The sequence below is a fragment of the Vidua chalybeata genome, chromosome 18 (genome assembly GCF_026979565.1).
Source record: "Vidua chalybeata isolate OUT-0048 chromosome 18, bVidCha1 merged haplotype, whole genome shotgun sequence".
NCBI lineage: Eukaryota > Metazoa > Chordata > Aves > Passeriformes > Viduidae > Vidua > Vidua chalybeata.
The window spans coordinates 12,421,276-12,442,948 of NC_071547.1; the positions used below are offsets into that span (position 1 = coordinate 12,421,276).

The 21,673-nt window shown below is 55.3% G+C and overlaps 1 protein-coding gene across 2 annotated transcripts in view; it reads right to left on the reverse strand.

The window, feature by feature from the left end:
* The window catches only part of NOS1 (nitric oxide synthase 1), a 51,204-nt gene extending 32,918 nt beyond the window's left edge, over positions 1–18,286 (reverse strand). The window contains exons 1-4 of one of the 2 annotated variants that reach the window (XM_053959594.1): positions 17,562–18,286; positions 7,212–7,344; positions 1,544–1,672; positions 202–347 (exon numbers count right to left, since the gene is read on the reverse strand). In XM_053959594.1, the coding sequence (XP_053815569.1) occupies positions 202–347; positions 1,544–1,672; positions 7,212–7,344; positions 17,562–18,286 (1,133 nt within the window). The remainder of the gene's footprint in view (positions 1–201; positions 348–1,543; positions 1,673–7,211; positions 7,345–17,561) is intronic. The other variant, XM_053959595.1, reaches the window with a different exon arrangement.
* Positions 18,287–21,673: the final 3,387 nt, after the last annotated feature.

Consider the following 21,673-nt stretch of genomic DNA (forward strand, 5'->3'; position numbering starts at 1 on the left):
CTGAACAATCCCAGCTCCCTCAACCTTTCCTCCCAGCAGAGCTGCTCCGTCCCTCTGATCATCCTGGTGCCTCCTCTGGACTCTCTCCAGCAGCTCCAGGTCCCTCCTGTGCTGGGCCCCAGGGTGGAGGCAGCTCTGGGTGACACGTGGGACATCCCGGCGCCAGCAGCAGCCTCGGGCTGTGGCTGAGGCAGCACTCACCTCTTTATGGAGGAGTAGTACTGGTCAATGAAGTCCTTGGCCAGGAGCAGCACCTCCTCCTTGGTCCTGGTGTCCTCTGACTTGCGGATGTGGGGGCTGGGGGTCATCACGGAGCCCATGCAGATCTGCTCCGTGCACGCCGTGGCCTGAGGGGACAGGAGGGAAGGGGAATGTTCTGGAGCCACCACAGCATTGCTGGTCACCTGAGCTGGGCTGGGGCAGTCAGTGACCGCCCGCAGACAGGGTGCTGGTGTCTGACAAACAGGGACATTCCCAGCTGGCTGGGGACACTGTGTGGTGACAGCCAGGCCTTGTGCAGTCACCACTTCCCCCTCCTGATCCAGACAATGGAGAGATGGGATTCACACCCCAGCTTGGCATGAAGTCAGATGCTTTTCCTTATTTATCCCAGATGGATTTCCATCTCTCTGATTATTGACCAGATTTGAAATTCAAACCCTACTGGAGTGTCTCAGGCTGAAAGGTGTAGCTGGGGCTGTGTGTTCTATCCCCATCTGTCAGAGGTGGGGCAGTTCTCTGCTGTTCATGGGGCAGATTTTTCTTTATCTCTCCCACAGCCAATCCTCCCTCCAGGAGATCTCTCCTGTTCATGGCCACTGAGTGTCCCTGCATGGCTGAGAAAATTCCATCAGCCCATGGGGAGAGGCTCTGCCCAGGGGAGGAGCCAAGCATTCCTACCTGGATCCAATCTGCCCTTGGAACAGCACAGCAGCCTTTGCCCACTGCATTCCCAGAGGAGCAGCTTTCTGCCCCACTGCATTCCCAGAGGAGCAGCTTTCTTCCCCACTGCATTCCCAGAGGAGCAGCTTTCTGCCCCACTGCATTCCCAGAGGAAGCCCAGGCCCATCTCCAGCAGCCCTGGAGCTTCAGAGGAAAACTCCAGCCTTGTCCAGGATCCTGCTCCAGCAGAAGCACAGCTGGCACTGCAGGAGGGCTGAGCCACCGTGGAATGGCACTGCTGCCACCAGCCTGACCCACAGGCTGCCAGGGCCTGCTCTGACTCTGGCAGTGGTTGTTTTGTATTACTGCATTTTCTTTTTTAAAATTTAAAAAAAAAATTCCCTAATAAAAACTGTTATTCCTGCTCCCATATCTTTATCTGAGAGCCCCTAATTTCAAAATTATAATAATTCAGAGGGAAGGGGTTTGCATTTTCCATTTCAAGGGAGGCTCCTGCCCTCCTTAGCAGACACCTGTCTTTTAAACCAAGACATGGAGACAAGACTGAATTCCCCCACTTCTACATTCCTGGGTAAATCCACCTTGGGAATGGTGCCACCCCCTCAACGATGCTCAGGGAATTTTGGCCAGCTCTACTCACCATGGCAGTCTTGAGGTGCAGGGTGTCGTGGAGCACGGAGCCCGTCTCCCAGTTCTTGATTTTCACAAAGCGAGGGCATTTGGAAGGGCTCCCGTTCTTGGTCGGGGATTGGCGCCCGGCTGGCGGCGGCTGGAAAAGAGGGAGCACCCGGCACAAGGTCAGAACTCACCAGCAAAATGCAGGAAAAGGTCCCAACAACACAGCATTGTCTATGGCTGGATGGCTGTGCGTGAATTCCGGGGGTGACACAGCCAGACGAGGTGTGTTATCCCAATATTTGGCATTATTTGGGATCCTACAATGGAGCAGCCGACTCGCAATGGGATAAAGAAGTTGTATCTGGTTATGGGACAGCCAAACGTGGAAAATGAGTTAAAAACAGAGGTGGAAGTGACTTGGAGAATGTTGTGTTCAAGTTTCTTAGAGGAAGACTCTCCTCCAAAATCTGTGGGATGTGTCTTCCCAAGGAGCATCACCTGCTCAGGTTCTGCAGGTGCCAAGCTCTGCCTGGAAGAACGAAGAGCTGAGCATCAATCTGAGCAAGCCAAAGGCACAGCTCCTCTGATACCAATGCTGAAAGCTTGTAGGAATGAGGATGGATAAATTATCCAAGTGGGGGGGGCTGCTGAATCATGAGTAGTTGGATTTCTCCAGCCTCAGCTCCCTGACACTGCCTTGGCATGGGCTCACCCAGCTCTCCTTGAGTTCCGTGCCAGCACGGGGAGAGCCTCAGCCAGCACAGAGCTTGTGAGGAGCAGAACTGGCTACAGGTGCTCCTTTTTGCACATTTTCACGGACAAAACTGCAATTTTCTGCTGTGGCCCTTACTCACCCCAAGCACTTAAAGCTCCAAGAGCCATCAGTGTCTGCCAGTGGGGACAGGGCAGTCTGCAGTGGCTCTGGGCAGCAGAGCTCTGTCTCCCAGGAGTCAGATCTTCCACAGGGATGTAATTCCATCACTGGAACCACGGCACTGCTGCTGCAGCTCTCCCGGGAACGCCTGAGAGCGTCCTGGCCAAAGCTGCTGGTGTTTGGCACCACTCCAAGGCTCTGCACAGCAGCTCTGGGCTGGGACTGGGTCTGTCCCTTCCTACAGGAATCCTGGGGCTGGTGTCCCTTTTGAATTAATCTGGTTTTTTTGAAGCTGACGCTGCCTTCAGCAGAGTGTCACCTCCTTTCTGGGGATCCTGGGCTCCTGCCACCCTCACAGCAGCAGCACGAATTTGAAGAAGCAAAGAACCAGCACAGGGTGGGAGAAGCTCCTGGCTCAGGAGGGAAAGCAGCAGGAGGCACAGGGATGTCAGAGCAGCCGAGGCTCCAGCTCTGACTGGTCCCCACTTCACCAGAGGATTGCTCTGCTTTCCCAAAGCTCGGAGAGATCAATCCTGGCTGACTCCAAGGCCGAGGCCTGGCTGAGCAGACACCTTTGCATTGCCCTGCCAGCACTGCTGGCCAGACTTTTTGCTCAGTTCTTGTTTCTACCATAAGGCCCAGACTTTTTTTTTTTTTTTTTTTTTTTTTTTCCCCTGGAAAACAGGGATTTCAAGCAGCCTGAGGCTCGTGGTGTAATGCCACGCTCTGAAAACATATTCTGGGAGCAAGGGACAGAGGCTGGAGGGGAAGGCAGAGATTTACAGCCTGAATCCTCAGCAGGACCTTCTTTAGCCCTTGCAGTTTCCAAAAGCTGCTGCCTGCACCCCTCAGGCTGTGCTGCTGTGCATCTCTGACATTCCTCATGCCACAAATCCCGTGATTTTCCCAAGTGTCAAAGTCTGCCCCTTGAAGCCAAATGTCCACACACCACATTTCAGCCTCCCCTTTGCATGTTGCAGAAACTGAATAGAAAACCTCATGCAGAGCTCAAACCCAGCAGTAAATAAGAACCTCCTTGATGTAGTCCTAGAAAAACACTATTTTTAAGCTCATTTTTTTCAATTTTGAGGAGTCCAGCCTGAATCATGGCAGTGGCAGCTCCTGGTCATTTTTTCCCCCTGCTTGTTTTACTCTTTCAAGAGAATTGAATCATTCTTCAGTCACCAACAGCTTCCTGTGCTCCCTGACCCACCCCAAGGACCAAAGGGGACAATCTGCCACCTTCCCTCTGTGCCTGATTGCTCAGAGCAGCTCCCTGAGATGGGCAAAATGTGCTGAAACCAGCTCAGAAATGCAACCAAAACCAATCCTCACCTGCAGCTCCACCTGCCAGACAGAAACCGGGAGCACCAGGCAGGGAGTGTTGATTGCACCCAGCACTTTTTAATGGGAGTTTTGATCTCCTGACAAGGTGTGCTCCTAAAATACTTCTTGCTGGAGCAGGTACGGCCCCAAAACGTGCTGGGAATGCAGATGAAGCAATGTCCCCATCCTCGGAGCAAGTGGGGGGACGCAAGACTCAAAAATCTGGCAAAATCTGAGCCTTCAGACCTGCAGTCCCTGCCCCTTCCCTGCCCTGGGGCCAGGGGACACTGCCACCAGGGGATGACAAAGGGGCAGAACTTCACTGAGGGTTGGTGCTTTTCTGCCTGCAGACGTTCTGCCTCAAACCCCCTCAAAGCTGCTGCCTTCCCATTGGTCTTTTCCCTGCAGGAACTGGGCAAGCTGGAATCTCGGAGTCACAGAGGCATTAAGGTCGGGAAAGGTCTCCGAGGTGGTGGATCCCAACCTTTGAGTGAGCACCAGGCTGTCAGCCAGAGCAGAGCACCGAGTGTCATTTCTTGGACACTTCCAGGGATCAATGGGACCCCGTTAATCTGTCCCAGTGCCTGACAACTCTCCCTGGGAGAGGGCCACGGAGCAGAGGGATGCTGAACCCTGGGATAGCGGCCAGGCTGGAGCAGAGGTGTCAGCTCTGAGAGCCACATCCCGGAGCAGCTGTGGAGAGAGAGAGAACCCAGGGCAGCCCGGGAAGGAGCCGTGTTTGAGTTCGTGTGTGTGTGTGTGTGTGTGTGTGTGTGTGTGTGTGTGCTGAAGCCGGAGCCAAACATTCCCCGCCGCTCCGCCAGGGAGGCTGCGTGAGATCTTTTCATGTTTTAATTAGGCAGCTGGGACATCGGTGACTCAGGAGAGGGACAAGACAACTGCGGCAGCCGGGGCGCACACGCGTTATGCAAACAGCTTGTGCCAGAGTGTGCCGGCACTTTGCGGCTCCCGAGCTGTCTGCTCCCGCAGGCCCTGCCCTGGGGGCTCCCTGGGGACACGGTGACAGCGGACAGCTCCCGTCCTGGGCTCTGCAGGTGCTCACCCTGCGGTGGGAGCGCTCGGCTGAGTCGCATCGGGGCGAGGGCAGCAGCAGCAGCAGCAGCCGTGTCGTGGATTTATCTCCGTGCTGACATTTCCGTCCAGACTGCACCAGCCCCGCTCGGCTCAGAGCGTGTCCCCTGCCTTGGCACAGCCGCAAATCAGCCTCACAAGCTGCTCTGAGTCGCTTCCCCTGAGAGCCACACGGGCACAGAGGCCCCGGCTGCCCTCGGGCTGCTCACAAATCTGTCCCTGCGGAGTGAAGCAGGACCCGGCACAGCCACGGCATCCTCAGGGTTAGGGCCAGGGGGATTGGGCTCCTGGGAAACCAGCAAAAAACGCCGTGTGGTTTTGTAAAAAATAACAGAGGGACGGGGATCGATGCCCAGCGGGGCTTTCAGCACCTTATTACGAGCCTCAGTGAGCATTCGCCACCTGGCCAAGTGAATCCACCCAATCCCGCTTCAAAAAAACCGAGGAAAGTTCCCACTTGGCTTGACTTTCCCCTGTGCTAATAGTATTTATTGCTGCTTGAAAGAAGTTCAGCTGCCTTGACTGCACACAGCCCCGAGGAATGGCTGGGGGAAAAACCAGACTGCTTCCAGAAAAGCAGGCGTAAGGATTCAGGGATAAGAAGGATAAAAAGAAAGCTGTGCATCCAGTGGAAAAAAAAAATAATAAAGAGTTTAATAGCAGCTTAAGACTGGCGGTTTTGGCAGCCCCAGCACAGAGAGAAATTAAGCTCTGCACACAGAAGGTTATAAAGTGCTTATAGTAACAGACACGGACACGCACGGGGCTTAGCAAAGGAGGCAGGAAGACAAGAGTCTCTGCAGAGCTGGGGCAAAGGGACCAGCACTGACCTGTCCCGGGCTCAGGATTCCACGGGCTGTGGGACGTGGGGCTGCCCAGGGCCATCCCCCAGCGGCTGCTGCAGCTCAGGGGTGCTGCCACTGGTGTGGGGTGACACCCAGCCCGAGGCTGGCTGTGCTGCCGGGACACCTGGCCACGGTTCTGAGGTGAGGGAGGCTGGAAATGCACCCAGCCAGGCTGGCTACAGCCCTGCAGCATGGCCAGGGCTATCCCAGTGCCCTGTGTGGCCATCAGCACCAGCTCAGAGGGTCTCGTGTGTCCCCCATGGGTCTCCGGCACTGCCAGGCTGCAAAAGTAGGTGGGAACATCATTGCATGCAGGATTGCCAGGACAAATGCACCCAGTTCTGGGGCCTAGCTCAGGAGGGACCTGGAACTGCTGGAGAGAGTCCAGAGGAGGCACCAGAGCTGCTCCAAGGGAACCCCTCTGCTCTGGAGCTGTGGCTGCCCCTGGATCCCTGGCAGTGCCCAAGGCCAGGTTGGACGGGGCTTGGAGCAGCCTGGGACAGTGGGAGGTGTCCCTGCCATGGCAGGGGTGGCACTGGGTGATCCTCTGGGAATCTCTGTGATCTTCAGACCACCCATCCCTCTGCTCTGGAGCCAGGCTGGGAGAGCTGGGGGTGCTCACCTGGAGAGGAAAAGGCTCCAGGGACACCTGAGAGCCCCTTGCAGGGCCTAAAGGGGCTCCAGGAGAGCTGGAGAGGGACTGGGGACAAGGGATGGAGGGACAGGACACAGGGAATGGCTTCCCAGTGCCAGAGGGCAGGGATGGATGGGAGATTGGGAAGGAATTGTTCCCTGGCAGGGTGGGCAGGCCCTGGCACAGGGTGCCCAGAGCAGCTGTGGCTGCCCCTGGATCCCTGGCAGTGCCCAAGGCCAGAATGGACACTTGGAGCAGCCTGGGACAGTGGAAGGTGTCCCTGCCCATGGCTGGGAGGTGATCTCCAGTCTGGTCCCCCAGGTCCTGCCCTGGATAATCCCATCAGGGAGATCCTTTTGCCCAAGCACTGGCAGAGCTCACGCACGTCGTGTTTTCCCCGAGGTGATCTTGGTGGCCTGGCAGGGTCTGCCTGACGTCTCTGGCTCTGCTACAAACGTGGAGTTAATCTCCTCTTGGCAAGGAAGCCTGAGAATTTATGGCCGTGGAGTGTGAGGAGATGAAAAGGCACCGTGGAAGGCATTATCTGAAGTGCTCTATTGAATTACCATCAGATGAATCCAAACGACTTTAATGATGCAGCTTGGCCTTGTGCCACCGAAAGGGATCACATTCCCCAGGGAGGCCTCGGCGTCCTGCTCCCTGGCTGGGCTCCCATCCCACGTCAGCCCTTGCATGAGGAGCATCATTCTCCAGTGACCTCCATTCCCTGCCTGAACCGCAGCCGCTTCAGCTCCTGGCCCAAACAGGCTCTGGGATCCATCAGCTCCAGCTTGTGGGGTCACACGCTGTCCCTGCAGGTTCTCTGCGCTCTGAGAACCCTCTGGGATGGGTCACATTCCCACAAACCCAGGGAATTTTGGTTTTCCCACCCACAGCAGCCCCAGCCATGGCCTCTTACCTGCTCTGCTTCGGAGTAGGGGTTGTTCAGGACCACGGGGACGTTGCTCTTCCCCCACAGGTCCCCCAGGACACGATCGTTCTCCATCCGAGCCGGCAAAGCTTTCTGGGGGTTGTTCTCCCCTTCCCTGAAACTGAAGGGTTAAAAACCTTTCTGGGTGCTGGCACCACGGGCACAGCTCCTGCCCCAGCTGCTTCCCACAGGAGTCAAAACTTGGCCACTGCCCCGTGGGAAGGGAGGAAAGGCAGAGCCTCGGCCAGGGCGATGAATCACCGAGGTGAGGACAACCCAAACTCCATGGGAGCTCCACCTCAGAGCCACAGGAATGCCCTGGCCCCACACTGGCTGTACAGCAGAGCCTCTGCACCCCAAAACCCCAGCTGGAACCCTGGGAAAACAAGCATGGAGAGGGGGAAAGGAGGCTGGAGAAGCTCGTGGCAGAAGGAGTTTGCAGAGCAGCTCGGTGTTCGTGAGCAGGGAAGAGGAAAAAAAAAACCCCAGAACAAACAGGAGGCTCCCAGGAGCTCTCCCTCCTCTCCCTGACCTTTGCAGATGCTGGGAGTGGAAGTGATTTCAGCCAAGCAAACTGAGGGATTGCCCCTGGAACTGCTGGGGATGAGGGAGGGCTGGGCACTGGGGACAGCCCAGCGCTGGCTGCCCCGGCCCACGCGGTGACACCGGAGTAGCTCAGGGGTAGCTCAGGGGTAGCTCAGGTGTAGCTCAGGGGTAGTTCAGGGGTAGTTCAGGTGTAGCTCAGGGGTAGCTCAGGGGTAGTTCAGGGGTAGCTCAGGGGTAGCTCAGGGGTAGCTCAGGGGTAGTTCAGGGGTAGCTCAGGGGTAGCTCAGGGGTAGCTCAGGGGTAGTTCAGGTGTAGCTCAGGGGTAGCTCACTGCACCACACACCTTTTGGGATGTGGGACAGGCTCTGAAATGCCACCAGAGCTGATGCAAAACCTCTCCTCACCAAGGAGAAAATAAACGGGGTTCAGAGAGGTGACATTCAGGCAAGGCAGGGGTGGCACCTCTGTCACCAGCACCACCAAGGCCACCAGGGAAGGGGCTCCTGGGTTGAGCTGAGCAGGGGCACGGGTCAGGACAGGCACAGGCACTGAGGAAATGCCCTCTGGAATTGTTTTGTTCCTCCTGTCAGTCCTTAAAAGCCTTCCAGGTGCCACTGAATCAATAATGAGAATTCTCATTAATGGTGGCAGGGTTTGGGCACTGACCAAAGTAGGACACTTGCACCCAAGGCATAAATCAAAGCAACAGGATGCTTCTGATTCAATTTCAGGAAGACAAATAAATACAAATAAATTCAGTTTCACAGTCCTTGAACTCCTTTAGCTTAAGGAAAAGACTTCATTTAAAGAGCATCTCCCTGTGCTTTTTCTGTCATTTTTCTGCTTTTACAGAATCACGCTCAGCTGCCAAAATATTTCCCGGGGCTCTGGCTGCCTTCCAAACATTGGAAAGTGGCCACCTTGGTGCAAGTGAGGAGGCACAGGTGCCTAAGGGCCGTTTTTGCTGGGATTTCTGTGCCCCTCCAGGCCATGAAAGCTGTTCCCTGGTGACCTGGCTCCTAGGAGGATGTGAAAGGGTTTCAATCAGATAAAAGTGAAAGGGTTTCAATCAGATAAAACAAAGCTTTTAAGAAACCCCACCCGCAGCACCTCAGCCAAAGGCAACAGATCCCAATCTCTGCTGCAGGGGGTGGTGATCCACACAGATCCCAGAATCCACAGGGATCCCGGGGACAGGGACAGCCACGAGCTGCACAACCCCTCTGTGCCCAATCCAGAGGGCAAGCTCAGGCTCTCCTGCCCAGTCTGCCTCCCTCCCAGTAATCCCCAGCAGGCAGGCAGGGAATTAGCAGGATGGAACCACAGCCTGTCCCCTCGAAGCCAGGCCCAGCTGTTAAATCTCCATTTAACAGCTCTCATTCCCACGGCTGCACATCCCTGCCCTCCTGCCCTGATCCCATCCTGCCAGGGGACGTGTGGGAAATGGATTTGTGGAGAATTCTCCAAGCCTGACAGAAGGCCCACACAGTGAGCATCTGTATGCAAACCTTGAGATAAGAAATGTTGACTTAGAAATGCCATGGAATAGGGCAGACATTGCTGGGAGAGAAATGGAGCTAGAAACAAGTTTCAAAGATGGCCTTGCAAACAAGACTGGATACTTTGGAGAAATGGAACTATGAAAGTGCATTGTAGTGGGACTCACAAAGAGTAATTTTGGATTATTAGCTTTAAGGCATCTACAGCATGGTGTGGCTAAAGCTGACAGGCCAGGAAACACTTACAGTGTTTTGTAATTAGGAAATAGTTGGCTTCTGATTGTGATGGTGTGAATTATAACATCTGTATTGTCTCACCCTTCTCACCAGACTGAAAATGGAATAAAAGGTTTTAAAATGCCTCTCAGGTGCCCCATCTCTGGGTCAGGAAAGAGCTTAATCCGACAGGGACACCGAGCCAGGTCAGCACAGGGCCATCGAGGTCCTGAAGTCACCTCCAGCAGCTGACAAGCCTCAGCTGCTCCTCACATCGGGCCCAAAATCCAGACAGAAGCACTGAATCCGTAAGGAAGAGATCCCTTGGCTCTCCTGGAACTTGGGACTTCACAGAAGGAACCCGCTGGAAAACCACGGGGCCTCTCCAGGAGAAGTTTGGGATCAGCCAGAGATCCCACAGGCACCTCCAAAAGGGTGCTGGTACCTGAGAAGGGTCTGCAGGGCCAGTGCCAGCACGAGGGAAGCTTGGAGAGGGATCCATCCATTGGCAGCAGCAGCTGGAGGCCTTGGAATGTGGGATCTCATGTGGGATCTCATCAGCAAAGCCATAAATGTTGGCAGCTGGAGAAATCCCAGATGTCAAGTGAAGCTGGGTATTAATTTGGGTGGTTTGGGATTTCCAGGTCCTTCTGGAGCAGGGATTGCTCCCATTCCTTGGCCTCGAGCACCGCCTGGCAGCGAGGTGCCCCGTGCTGAGGGACAGGGACATCCAGGTGGGAATTACCGGGATGCTCCACCTCCCTTGCATGCCTGCAGGTGTGGCAGGAGCGGGATTCGTGCTGCTCTTCCCCACGGGTTCACGGCTGCATGAGCCTGGCACTGAGGGGCTGACCCTGCTGGGAAAGCACAGCCAAGCGTGGCTGTGACAAAGCCACCAGAGTGACCTGGGGGTGCTCCTGGTGCTGCGCCTGGCCAGGGGCTGCCCTGAGCCAGTGCAGCCTCCCCCGGATGAGGCTGCCCAGAAGGATCCGGCTCTGTCTTTTTGGAGAGAGGCAGGAAGAGAAAAGCCCATTCAGAGCAGCCAGAGCCTCACCCCAGTCCGAGCACAGATGGGGAAGAAAAATAAAAACCATCAATTGCTTCATTTCACAAATATTTCCTGCCCTCGCTTGTAAGGGCCTTGTTTGCGAGCTGGGACAGGAACAGGATTTTTGGGATGAGTTATTTTCCTCTCTTGCTGTGGCTGCTGCAGCCCCCAGAGGCACAGGGTGACCTGTGAGGATGTCACTCACAGCTCGAGGAGGCTGAGGGGACAAGCCACAACTCTGTGTCCGAGCTCAGCCCCTGGGTAATGTTCCCAAAAGGATTTTATCAAAATCAAAATCAAAAGCCATTCTGGTGGGCACTGGGGGGGCACAGCTCCCTCGAGGGAGCCAGGCTGGACATCCCCAGGGATCTGCCTTGGGAGAGCCACAGGGAGACAGGAGCTGGCTCCTCTTTTTGGAGAACTGCAGGCCAGGTTGGACACTGGGGCTGGGAGCAGCCTGGGATAGCAGAAGGTGTCCCTGCCCATGGCAGGGGTGGAACAGGATGAGCTTTAAGGTCTCTTCCAACCCAAACCATTCCATGAGATGTTTTTAATCCCCACTTCGATGTCTTTGAGGAACTGGAAGCAATGCTGAAGGTGGAGGCCATCGGTTGGATGAACTCTCCCAAAAGCCAGATCCAGGATCCAGGCATCCCTCTCTGACCACTCCCAGATCCATCACACACTCTTGGCCAGATCTCTTGGATCCAGAGAGATCCAAACCCCTGTTTGAGGGTTTTTTCTGATCTGAAAGCCAAATTTGATACTTTAAAAAGGAAAGAGGAATCCTGCCCTCCCCCACTGGTGCCAGGCAGAGCCTGGGATGCTGCCTCCCCTTGGAAAGAGCATCTGGCTGTTTGGAGAAATGAGAGGCACCACTGTTTTCTTTTGACTAATTTGATGATGTTGCAGTGCTCCGAGTGATGAGGCAGAAGGGAAGTTGCTGAGACAGCCCTTTCAGAAATTTCTCCAAAGCTTTTCCAAAAAGAAATTAAAGGGGGAAAAAAAAGAGCGAAAGGGAAGTTTGTCAGTTTGTCACTCGGCTCCTTTGAATTTCCTTGGCAGAAGGATCTCTCTGATTTCCCAGGCAGGGAGCAGAGACAGCCCTGGCTGCTGCCACCCCGGGCTGGATGGATGATAAGGATGGCAGTGCCCACACCTCTGGTGACAGCTCTGGTGACACTGATAACATCACCCTGTGCTGTGACCAGGGCTTCTTCCTTCTCCTGGAAAACCTGAGCCTGGGGCTGCGTGGGAAGCTCAAACCTCGGGAGAGAAATTCCTTCTTCTTACCTCATTCCCTGATGTTTCCTCGGGAATTGCTGCACTTGCAGTGCTTCTCCTTCTGGTGCTTGGGGCTGGGATAAGCAGCTCTTGCCTCACCTTTCTTTTGCCCCATGGAAAACCACATTCCAGAGGGGCAGGGCAGCCTCAGAAATCAAAATTCCCTAATTTAATTAATTTTAATTAAATTAAAATCAAAATGCTTCCTTCCCTGGGGCAGTTGGAAAACGTGCTGGTTGCAGGCTGGAGGGTTCAGCAAGGTCTGGACAAGAGCAGAGGGAGAGGGATGGGGCAGGAGAAGGGATTTGCAGGGCACAGAGGATGGAGCAGAGCTCGGGAAGGAGGTGGGAATTTGGGAGAAGGAATAACTCCAAAGCCTGGGATGCACTCCCTGGAGAGGCAGCAGGGATGGTGGGAACTGCGGGGTGATCCAAGCAAGGAACAAGTGGGAGAGGGGATCTGGCACAGCACGGAAGGAAGGAGGACAAAAGCCTCGGGAAGAACCTGTGGAATGATCTGGAGAAGATCCTGCGGCCTCAGAAAGTCAGGAATGTGCCCAGCGCTGGGATCAGGGACTAATGAGCCGAGCAAGCTGCAGCCTCAGGGAGTCTGTGAAATATGAGGCTGGCAAATGCCTTTGAGGAGGCACTGACACGGAAAGACCTGGGAACAGATCCAAGCAATCCCAAAGTCCCACCAGCACGGCTCAAAATTCAACCAGCACCGAGCTGCAGCGGCTCCTGCCCCTTCCCAGCCTCTCCCAGCGAGCACCTGCAGGATCCCAGCCTGGGCAGAGGCAGAAAGGAGCTCAGGTGTGCTGGGAGTCACACGTGGATCTCCTGCGGGGTCACACCTGGGCCAGGTGATCTGCTGGGATCACACACGGGGACAAGGGCTGGGCACGCCAGGGCACGCCGGGAGCAGCACACCGGGATGAGCCCGGGGCTGGGGAGGAATACGGGATACATTTGGGGGGAACATGGGATGTATTTGGGCAGAATATAGGATATATTTGGGGGAATATTTGGGTGAATATGGGATGTATTAGGGGGCAATATGGGATATATCTGGGGACAATATGGGATATATTTGGGCGGAATATGGGATATATTTGGAGGGAATATGGGATACATTTGGGGCAATATGAGATATATTTGAGTGGAATATGGGGTATATTTGGAGGAATATAGGATACATTTGGGGCAATATGGGATATATTTGGGGACAACATGGGATATATTTGGGGATAATATGGGATATATTTGGGAAGAATATGGGATATATTTGGGGGAAATATGGGATATATTTGGGGACAATATGGGATATATTCAGGTGGAATATGGGATATATTTGGGTGGAGTATGGGATATATTTGAGGGGAATATGGGATATATTTGGGGACAATATGGGATATATCTGGGGACAATATGCGGTATATTTGGAGTGGAATACAGGATATATTTGGGTGGAATATGGGATATATTTGGGTGGAATATGGGGTATATTGGGGAGAGTATGGGATATATTTGGGAGAAGATGGGATATATTTGGGAGGAATATGGGATATATATTTGAGGACAATATGGGGTATATTTGGGGGGAATATGGGATATGGGATATATTTGGGGGAATATGGGATATATTTGGAGGCAATATGGGATATATTTAGGTGGAACATGGAATATGGGATATATCTGGGGACAATATGGGATGTATTTGGGGTGGAATACAGGATATATTTGGGTGGAATATGGGATATATTTGGGTGGAGTATGTGGTTTCCAGGCACAAAATGCCTCTCTGGATTAGTGAGGGAGGAGAGTGATGAGGAAGAAGCCTCGACCAGGGGAGCAGGAGAAGGATATTCCCTGCCAGAGCTCCCTGCATCCATTTCCAGAATGGCACAAATGTGGAAATTCCAGGGAACCTTCTCCTTTCTGAGGTTTTAAAGTTTTGTGTCCAAGTGCAGCAGAATGAAGACAGATCAGAAATGCAAATGAAATGTTTTGAGCAACACAAAGAGATTTTGGCAGTCCTGAGGACAGTGGAAGGAAGAGAATTTTCTCTTCAGGAACTGTAAAATTATGGGGTTTGTTCCAAGGCAAGCTGGAGCCTGAAACCTTGAAACCTTTCCTGAACTGAATTCCTGCTCTCAGCACACTTCTCTCTCTCGGGGCTGCTGCTTGGACTGAAACTGCCATGTTTCCATCATGCTGCTCATGTCATGGAAGAGACCTGGGAAGGAAAATAAACCCTGGCAACTCAGTGGGGAGGGGGGGGAAGAAGGAGGGAAGATGGGACCTGACAATCTCCCCAGAGCTCTGAGGGAAAAACAGACCTGGGTTTGCTGGCAGGGAGTGAATCAAACTCTATTTTTGCTTCCTAGCCCACGGTGAGCCTCATGGCAGAAATGCCAGCTCTCATCATACCTTGAGCCCCACATCTGTGCTCCCTTTTCTGACTGCAGATGGCCTGAGCCGTGGTCGTGGCCACTCCATGGACACACCCCGAGGGCACACGGTGGGGGGAGAAGCCAGCAAGGAGAATTCCCATGGGGAATGCAGACCGTGGGGGCAGGGGATGGAGAGGAACTGATTGTGTCCCCAAAGCAAACTTAGGATCAATCAATCAACCAATCAATCACAAGATGGATTGGAAAGGATCTTAAAGAACATCCAGTGCCACCCCTGCCATGGGCAGGGACACCTTCCACTGTCCCAGGCTGCTCCAAGCCCCAGTGTCCAGCCTGGCCTTGGGCACTGCCAGGGATCCAGGGGCAGCCACAGCTGCTCTGGGCACCCTGTGCCAGGGCCTGCCCACCCTGCCAGGGAACAATTCCTGCCCAATATCCCACCTAACCCTGCCCATTTTGAATCCATTCCCATTATCCTGTCCCTCCATGCTCCTGTAAGAAGTCTCTCTCCATCTTTCTTGTAGGCTCCCTTCCAGCTTTCCTTGGAAGTAACTCTGGAGAGAGGAGCTGGAAGCCCAAAGCACCAGGTGTAGTTCAAATTGTTTTTGCCAAAGCCCATCTTGAGCAAGAAGTTTTTGGCTCCCTGTGGGCAAGCTCAGCCTTGTGCCATTCCCTTTGCCCTGGGAATGCTGTCACAGCTCCCTGAGCTGGATCGGCTCCGACAAAGCGCCCCGGGCTGGGAAGGTGAGCACCAGGCAAAGAGGGGACAGAACAGGATCCATCCCAAACCCGTCATCTCCAGCTGGATCTACACCAAACAGGCCAGGCTGGAGGTGTCCAGCTCAACCTTGAGCCAGGTTTTGCACCCTCCTGGCTGTAGGCAGAGCTCAATTCCTGCGCTATTCCTGCCCGGAGAAGTCAGGGCCGAGCTGCATCCATCTGATAAGGCTCACTGGAGCTCTTCTGGCATTTCCTTGGCATCGACCAGCACTCTCCCCAGATATCCACTCCCCATTATTCCCTGACCCTTCTGCACTTCTCCTGCCATCCAAGAAAACTTGGAGTGCAGGAGACCTTCAGGATGCCCCGGCTCTGTGTGGGCCAAGCCGAGGAGATGAATCATCCCCAGCCCAATCCCACGGAAATGCCCTCTGCCCTGCACAGCAGCTCCTGACAGCTTCTCCCTGCAGTGAATCTTTCGACTCTGCTCCAGCCTGGGTCTTTTCCCTCACACCGAGTCCTTCCACAAGAGCTTTTCATCAAGCAGGAGAATTTGACTGAAAAGTGGATTTTAATCCCCAAGGTGTAGAGATTACAAAGATTTTTTTTTTTTAATTAGGATATTGAAAACAAAATATTGAGATTTTGATGAAGTCCCCGCTTTACTGCTTCAAGGTCCTTTAGTTTAAGTGAAATCAAAGTGAAATCAAAGCATTTCTGTTTAATCTCTGAATAAAAGAGACTCCTCAGAGTAGAATCACGTTTTTCATCCTCCCCACAGCTGGAGCAAAATTTCCTTGGAGATCCTGCAGCCGGTGGGATGGGGGACATGGTTTGAAGGGTGAAGCTGCCCATGTTCAATCCCAATGTTTGGGATTGTGTCCTCTGGGGGCTTTGCTGGGCTGCGACCCCCAAGTCCCTGAGCTAAACCAGAGGGGACTTTGAAGCCCCCCCCCTGCACATTTTGTATCCAGTCCTGACCCTTTTAATGTCTCAATTCTTAAACCAGGCTCTCCCAGGATGGGATTAAAACATGCACAGTCCAGAGAGGTTTTTGGAGAGCGTCCTGAGCCTGGGGGGTTAAATCACTTCCCATTACACAGCAAATTTCTGAATTTTCCAAATCCCAAGAATTCCCAAGTGAACAAGACCTGGAGAGTAGCTGTGCTGGGGAGGGGGTGGCAGGAAGGACTCCCAGACACCGGCACCGAGCCCAGCAGATATTTTTTTTCTCTCTGACTCAGTGTGAGCACCCTAACAAGCCTTGAGTACCGTGTCCTTCACAGGAAACAGGAATAAATTGGGAGAGCAGGAACGGCATGAAAACAACTGAAAATAAAACAAGGAAGGTGGAAAACACAGAGGGTGTGGGTGGGATTGGGGTGGGAGCAAGCGGGAGCTCAGCTTTGGCAGGGAGCCCATGGGGGGGACCCCGCTGTGGCTCTCCCCTCTTGTTTCTGATAAAGAAAAATTAACACAATGTTTTTCTTTTCCTAAGAAGTGTCTACAGCAAGAGAACCTGAAATTACAGAGAACTTGGAATTACAGATCTTTCCGTGGCCGAGCCACAGATCTGCAGCTCCAGCAAACCCTCGGGGCTGCTCCAGCCAGTCAATAAGCGAGGGCAGCCACAACCTGCCGCAGCACTTGGCACTGCTAAAATGTGTTTGGGGACCTGGGGAAAAGCAACAGGGAAAGGCAACCTAACAGTGTTAATGAACGGTCAGGAGGAGAGGGAGATGGGACTGAAAAAAACCCAGTTTTAAACGACAGCTCTGGAAAGCAGGAAGGGCCCCGGGGAACTGCCCCGGCTCCGGAGCGGTGCGCTACAGCTCAGGGAGACGCTGAGGAAAATCGGGAGCTGTCCCACTTCCCCCTCCTCAACAGGACATGGGACAAGCGTTGTTCACGTCCCCACCCATGCACACAAGTCCTGAAATAGTGATCTGGCTCACTAGGAGCAGGGGCAGATCCATCCTGGCATTTCCACAAGGACTGGCCATGCCGAGCTGTCGACAGAAAACATCTCCCCCCTTCCCACCAGGCTGGTCCCACTGCCCTCGCCCTGTCTTGGCTTCAGATGGAGCTGGACTGGGGCTTTCCTCCCCTCTCCCAAAAGGTTTGGAAGCTCATTTCTCCTGGGAAGCACCATGCCCTGTTGTTCTGACCTTCCTGCCTCCTCTCCCGTTAAAGTTAAAGTGGATTTCAACCAGAGAGCTCTAAGGCAGGACCACAAAGACAGAAATACCATGGCAGGTAGGGAAACTGAGGCACAGGATTTTGCTTCAACTTAAAACAAATGGAGCTGAGAACATGGAGCAGAGATTTAGCCCAGCTCAGCCTGTGATCCACCACATCACACAGCTCAGCTTTCCGTGAGACGTTATTCCTGATCTCCCCAATTTCCCACGCTTACATCTTTCTTCCACAATCTTCTCCCAACTTTTCATCTTCCCCTCACCGACCACTTCCCTCTTTTTCTCATCCCTTCCTCTCCATCTCCACCCTGCTGTGCCAGGCAGCAGCCAGCTGTGGAGAGGCGCTCACCGACACCTCGGGGAGCCAAAACCAGCACATTCCACCAAAGGTAAAAAATGTATTTAGCGACCTACCAGTCCACCTGGACTTCTATATCCCGTGTCTCTACCTTGGAGGGCGCATCTCCATCGCTGTCCTTACTGCTGCTCTTCAGCAGGTCCAGGACGGGCTCGATCTCTTTGAGCAGCTCGTTGTCTTCCACGCCGCCGTTGAGACAGGAGTGACCACAAGCCCCGTCCTTGTCCTTGCCCTTGCCGGCGTCCGGCTCTTTGCTGCCGGGAACGACGCCGTTAACGTGGACCATGGGCTGCACCTCCTTCCCCATTTCCCTGGTCCACAGCGATCCCATGGCTGCTGGCAGTGGCTGCTCTTTGCCGGGAACGCTTGGGTTGGACAAGTCAACCGCCTTCGGAGCCGGGCACAGGGGTCTGGTGACACGGACGGTTTTGGGCGTCCCGTCGCCCGTAAAAGTGGTCTCCAGGTGAGTGGTGAAGCCCTCGGGGCCGCGCAGGATGAGGACCACGTAGGTCTCGGAGGCGATGCTTCTCAGGATCTCCAGCGCCGTCTCATAGCTCATGTCCACCAGGGGCCTGCCATTGACGGCTAGAATGATGTCCCCAGCCTGGATGAGGCCACTCTGCTCGGCGGCCCCGCCCCGGATCAGGTCCGAGATGATGACGGGCGGTTTGCTGACGCGCTCCTTCACCAGGAAGCCGAGGCCGCCCACCTTGCGCTTGAAGAGCCTCACCGAGATGACGTTGGGCTGGATCTGCTGCACGCTGAACACATTCTCTTCCATGGCAGCCCCCTCCTCCAGCCCGCTCTCCAGGACCTCAACACCCGCTGGGCGCAGGGGAATTCGCTGTCCGAGGCGCTTCCCAACGCCGGGGTGGGAAGAGGCAACTCTGGCTTTTAAGGAGCTGGACTCACTGGAAAACTCCCCTGGGCTTCAGCTGCCGAGGGGCTTCCTGCGGCATGCTCGGTGGCACTGCCCTCCGAACAGCAGAAAACCGGGAATGTCACCCCTGGGAAGCCAGGCTAGGAGCAGGGCGGGCAGGGCTGGGCATCGCCTCGAGTGGCAAACATTCCAGCTTCCAGTCAGCCGCTGGTCCCGCGCCGGGCACAGAGGGGGAGGCAGCCCGCTCGCTTCACCGGCATCCCCGCCGACGGTGCGCGGGCTTCTTTATCTGGAAAGAAGGGGGAAAACCAACAAAGGAGGGAGATAAGTGAGGCAGGGCAGGCGCAAGTGCCTGCTGAGCACGGGGCTGGGCACGCCACAGGCACCCCGTCCCCACAGATGTCACCCCCCCGGGCTGCGTTTGGGAGCCAGGCTGCAGCCTCGCAGCTCTCCGGGCTTTGTTTCCTCCACCTCCCCCTGCGAAAATCGGCACCATCTGTTCGGCGGGGGCCGCGGGGGGAGCGGGGAGCCCTGGCAGGGCAGCGCTGGGCAGGGCAGCGCTGGGCAGGGCAGCGCTGGGCCCGGCTCGGGCGCTGCCCTCTCTGCCCCACCCTGCAGGGCTCGCACACCCCGCGGGGCTCGGCCGTGGCTCCTGCCGGCTCGGGATCCCCTCTCCACGTGTTCTCCAGAGCATCCCACAAGCTGCTGGGTGAGAAGCAGACAGGGGACGGGCAGCCCCGCCCGGGAGGAAACCTGTTCCGGAGGTGCTGTCACTCCGAGGTGGCTCCAGGAGCAGCAGCCACGAGCACAACGAGGGAACAGAAGAGGCCGCTCAGCTCCCCTTCCCCCGAGTTAGGAAAACACTTCCAAAGGCAACTGCTTTTAAGGCTGGCTGCAGGGATCACCGCTCAGCTCCTCCTCTCCCCATGTTTCCAGCCTGGCACGGGGAGAAGGAGGCGACGCTCGCCCTCCCCCGAGCCCAGCCCTGCCATCCGGCTGCGAACTGCTCCCGCACCAGCTGCTTCAGCGGAGGGAAACCATCGCCCGGAGAGCGCCGCGGAGCTCATCCCGCCCTCGGGGGAGCCTCGTGCAGCTGGGCACGGCTGGAACAGCCCTCGCAGGGTTCGGGGAGTCACAGCCCATTGGCTCCTGATGGGACCCTTGTTCTTACAAGCCACGCTTGGCTTCTGTCACTTCTGCTCCCAAAGCCTCCCCGCGCTCCCCTCGCGTTTCTCAGATGCTCTGGAGAATGTTTCTCTCCAGGACTGTGCCCTGACACTTCGCATCGAGCCAGCACCTTCTTTTCTCTTTTAAAATCGGAGTTTTAGGCAGAGAACAGAGGGCACTTGTTCTGCTGGAGGCGCTGCCATGGCAAGGAAAACAATCTTCTCTCTCCCCATATTTAGGGCAGCATTGGCACCTCCAGCCCCCCTCTGCCGGGACCTCCCTCCAGCCCCCAGATGGGACAAACAGGGACCTGAGGAGCAGGGCAGGGACACCAGCGCCGCTTGGGCACGTTAATCCTCATGTGAGGAATGCTGCTGACCCCAGGCTGGGCTTTCTAGCAGCGAATTAGGAATAAAACAATTAGAGATCCATAACCCAAACCGATGGGTTTAACCCCTGTGGCCCTTCCCCTGCTGTGACTCGACCCTGCAGAGCATCATTTTGCAAAGGGTTAAATACCACCGGGACACATCCTCAAGGGCTAATTAATGCCCTAATTGCCAGGTTACTTCCTGCAAATGACCCTGGACCAGGACCCCGGGATGGGCTGTGCCACCTCCCGAGGCTCGGAGAGCAGAGCAGGACGGGGAAGTTTCGGGGAGGATGGCGGAAGGCGGGAATTCGCTTCTACCCGGCAGGTCCTGTCCCTTCCCTTCCCTCCCACCCCTCCTTCCCTTCCCCATCCCGACCCCGCTTTCCCAGCGGTGCCCCAGCCGAGTTTCCCCCTTTCCCGGGCTCTTTGGGAACCGCAGGAGCAGCTTCCTTCTCCCTGCCGGGCTCTGATTTTCCCGACCCCGCTCCCCCTCAAAGGTGACCGTCCCCCTGACGTCCAGCACGGCGCTGAGTCACACCAAACTCATCCTAACGAGCCTCGGCTGACGCCGTGGGGACAAAGGTGGCTTCGGAAGCAGCCGAAGTGCCACGGGAGCACGGAACAGCAGCGTCCTGCGAGGGGCCAGCCCTGCTGCTCGCTCGGGGCTCCTCCCCGGCAGCGCAGCGCTCACCCCGGGCGAGGTCTGTGTGCGCACCGTGCTCGTCTCGGCGGGCAAAGCCACCGCGGGCACCGCCTGGCACGGGTCCCCGTCCCTGCCAGGCGTTCCCAGCCGCTCACACGGGCAGATGCTGCACAGCTGGAGGGGACCGTGGATGTCCTTCAGCCCCGCTCGACCTTACAGCGGGACTTGCTGAGCTCGCTGGAAAGAGCTGAGGAACCCCGGTGTTTAATCCCTCACTCTTCTCCCACCGGGATAATTTCCAGCTATCTCCATGGAAAAGGTTGTCATTTCTTGTGTGTGTGTTCAGCCCCATCCTGCAATCCCATGGAACACCGGCATTTCTAGGTGCTCATCGTTCCCTGCCCCCAAACCCACCGACACCTCAGCATTCCTTACAAAAGGGATGAGAAGAAAAAAGTAGATTTTAAGTGATACCTCGACACCCATCCAGAGATTTCTCCTTTTTTTCTGCTGCTCCTCAGAGTCAGGAAGGTCAGAAAAGAGCCAGAAAGGAGAGGGACAGGCAAGGAGAGGGAGGACAGATAGGCCCTAAGCCCCTCAGCCTCCTGCTCCTTTAGGGAATAGTTGGATAAGGATTCTCACAGAATCATGGCATCATTTGCATTGGAAAATAATCTTAAAGACCATTGAGTCCAATTATTTTCCAGCTGGAAAGCCTTGCACAAACTCAAAGTGGAGAGAGGAGGGAGAGAGAGAAGTTGAGGGAGGTGGGAAACACCAGGAGGGCTTGGAAAACTCCCCCAGGAGGATCAGGGCTCTCCTGTCCCACTGTGGGGTGTCCCAGGTTTGATTCCAGAGGGGACACACCCCGGATAGAACCCAAACTGCTCAACCCTGTGGGTGGCTGAGCTGGGCTGAGCTCTGTGAGCCCACAGATTCCCAGCTCTCCCTCCCAGCACCATGAGGACTCTGAGTTATGGACCGCAGAGCCAGGTCAGACATTTAAAAGCTGCTGGAGGTGTCAGGTCTAACTCCTAAAAACAGTGAGAGCAGGACGGGGTTTCACCAGGGTAGGAACACTTATTTCACCCCAAAAGACAGCCAG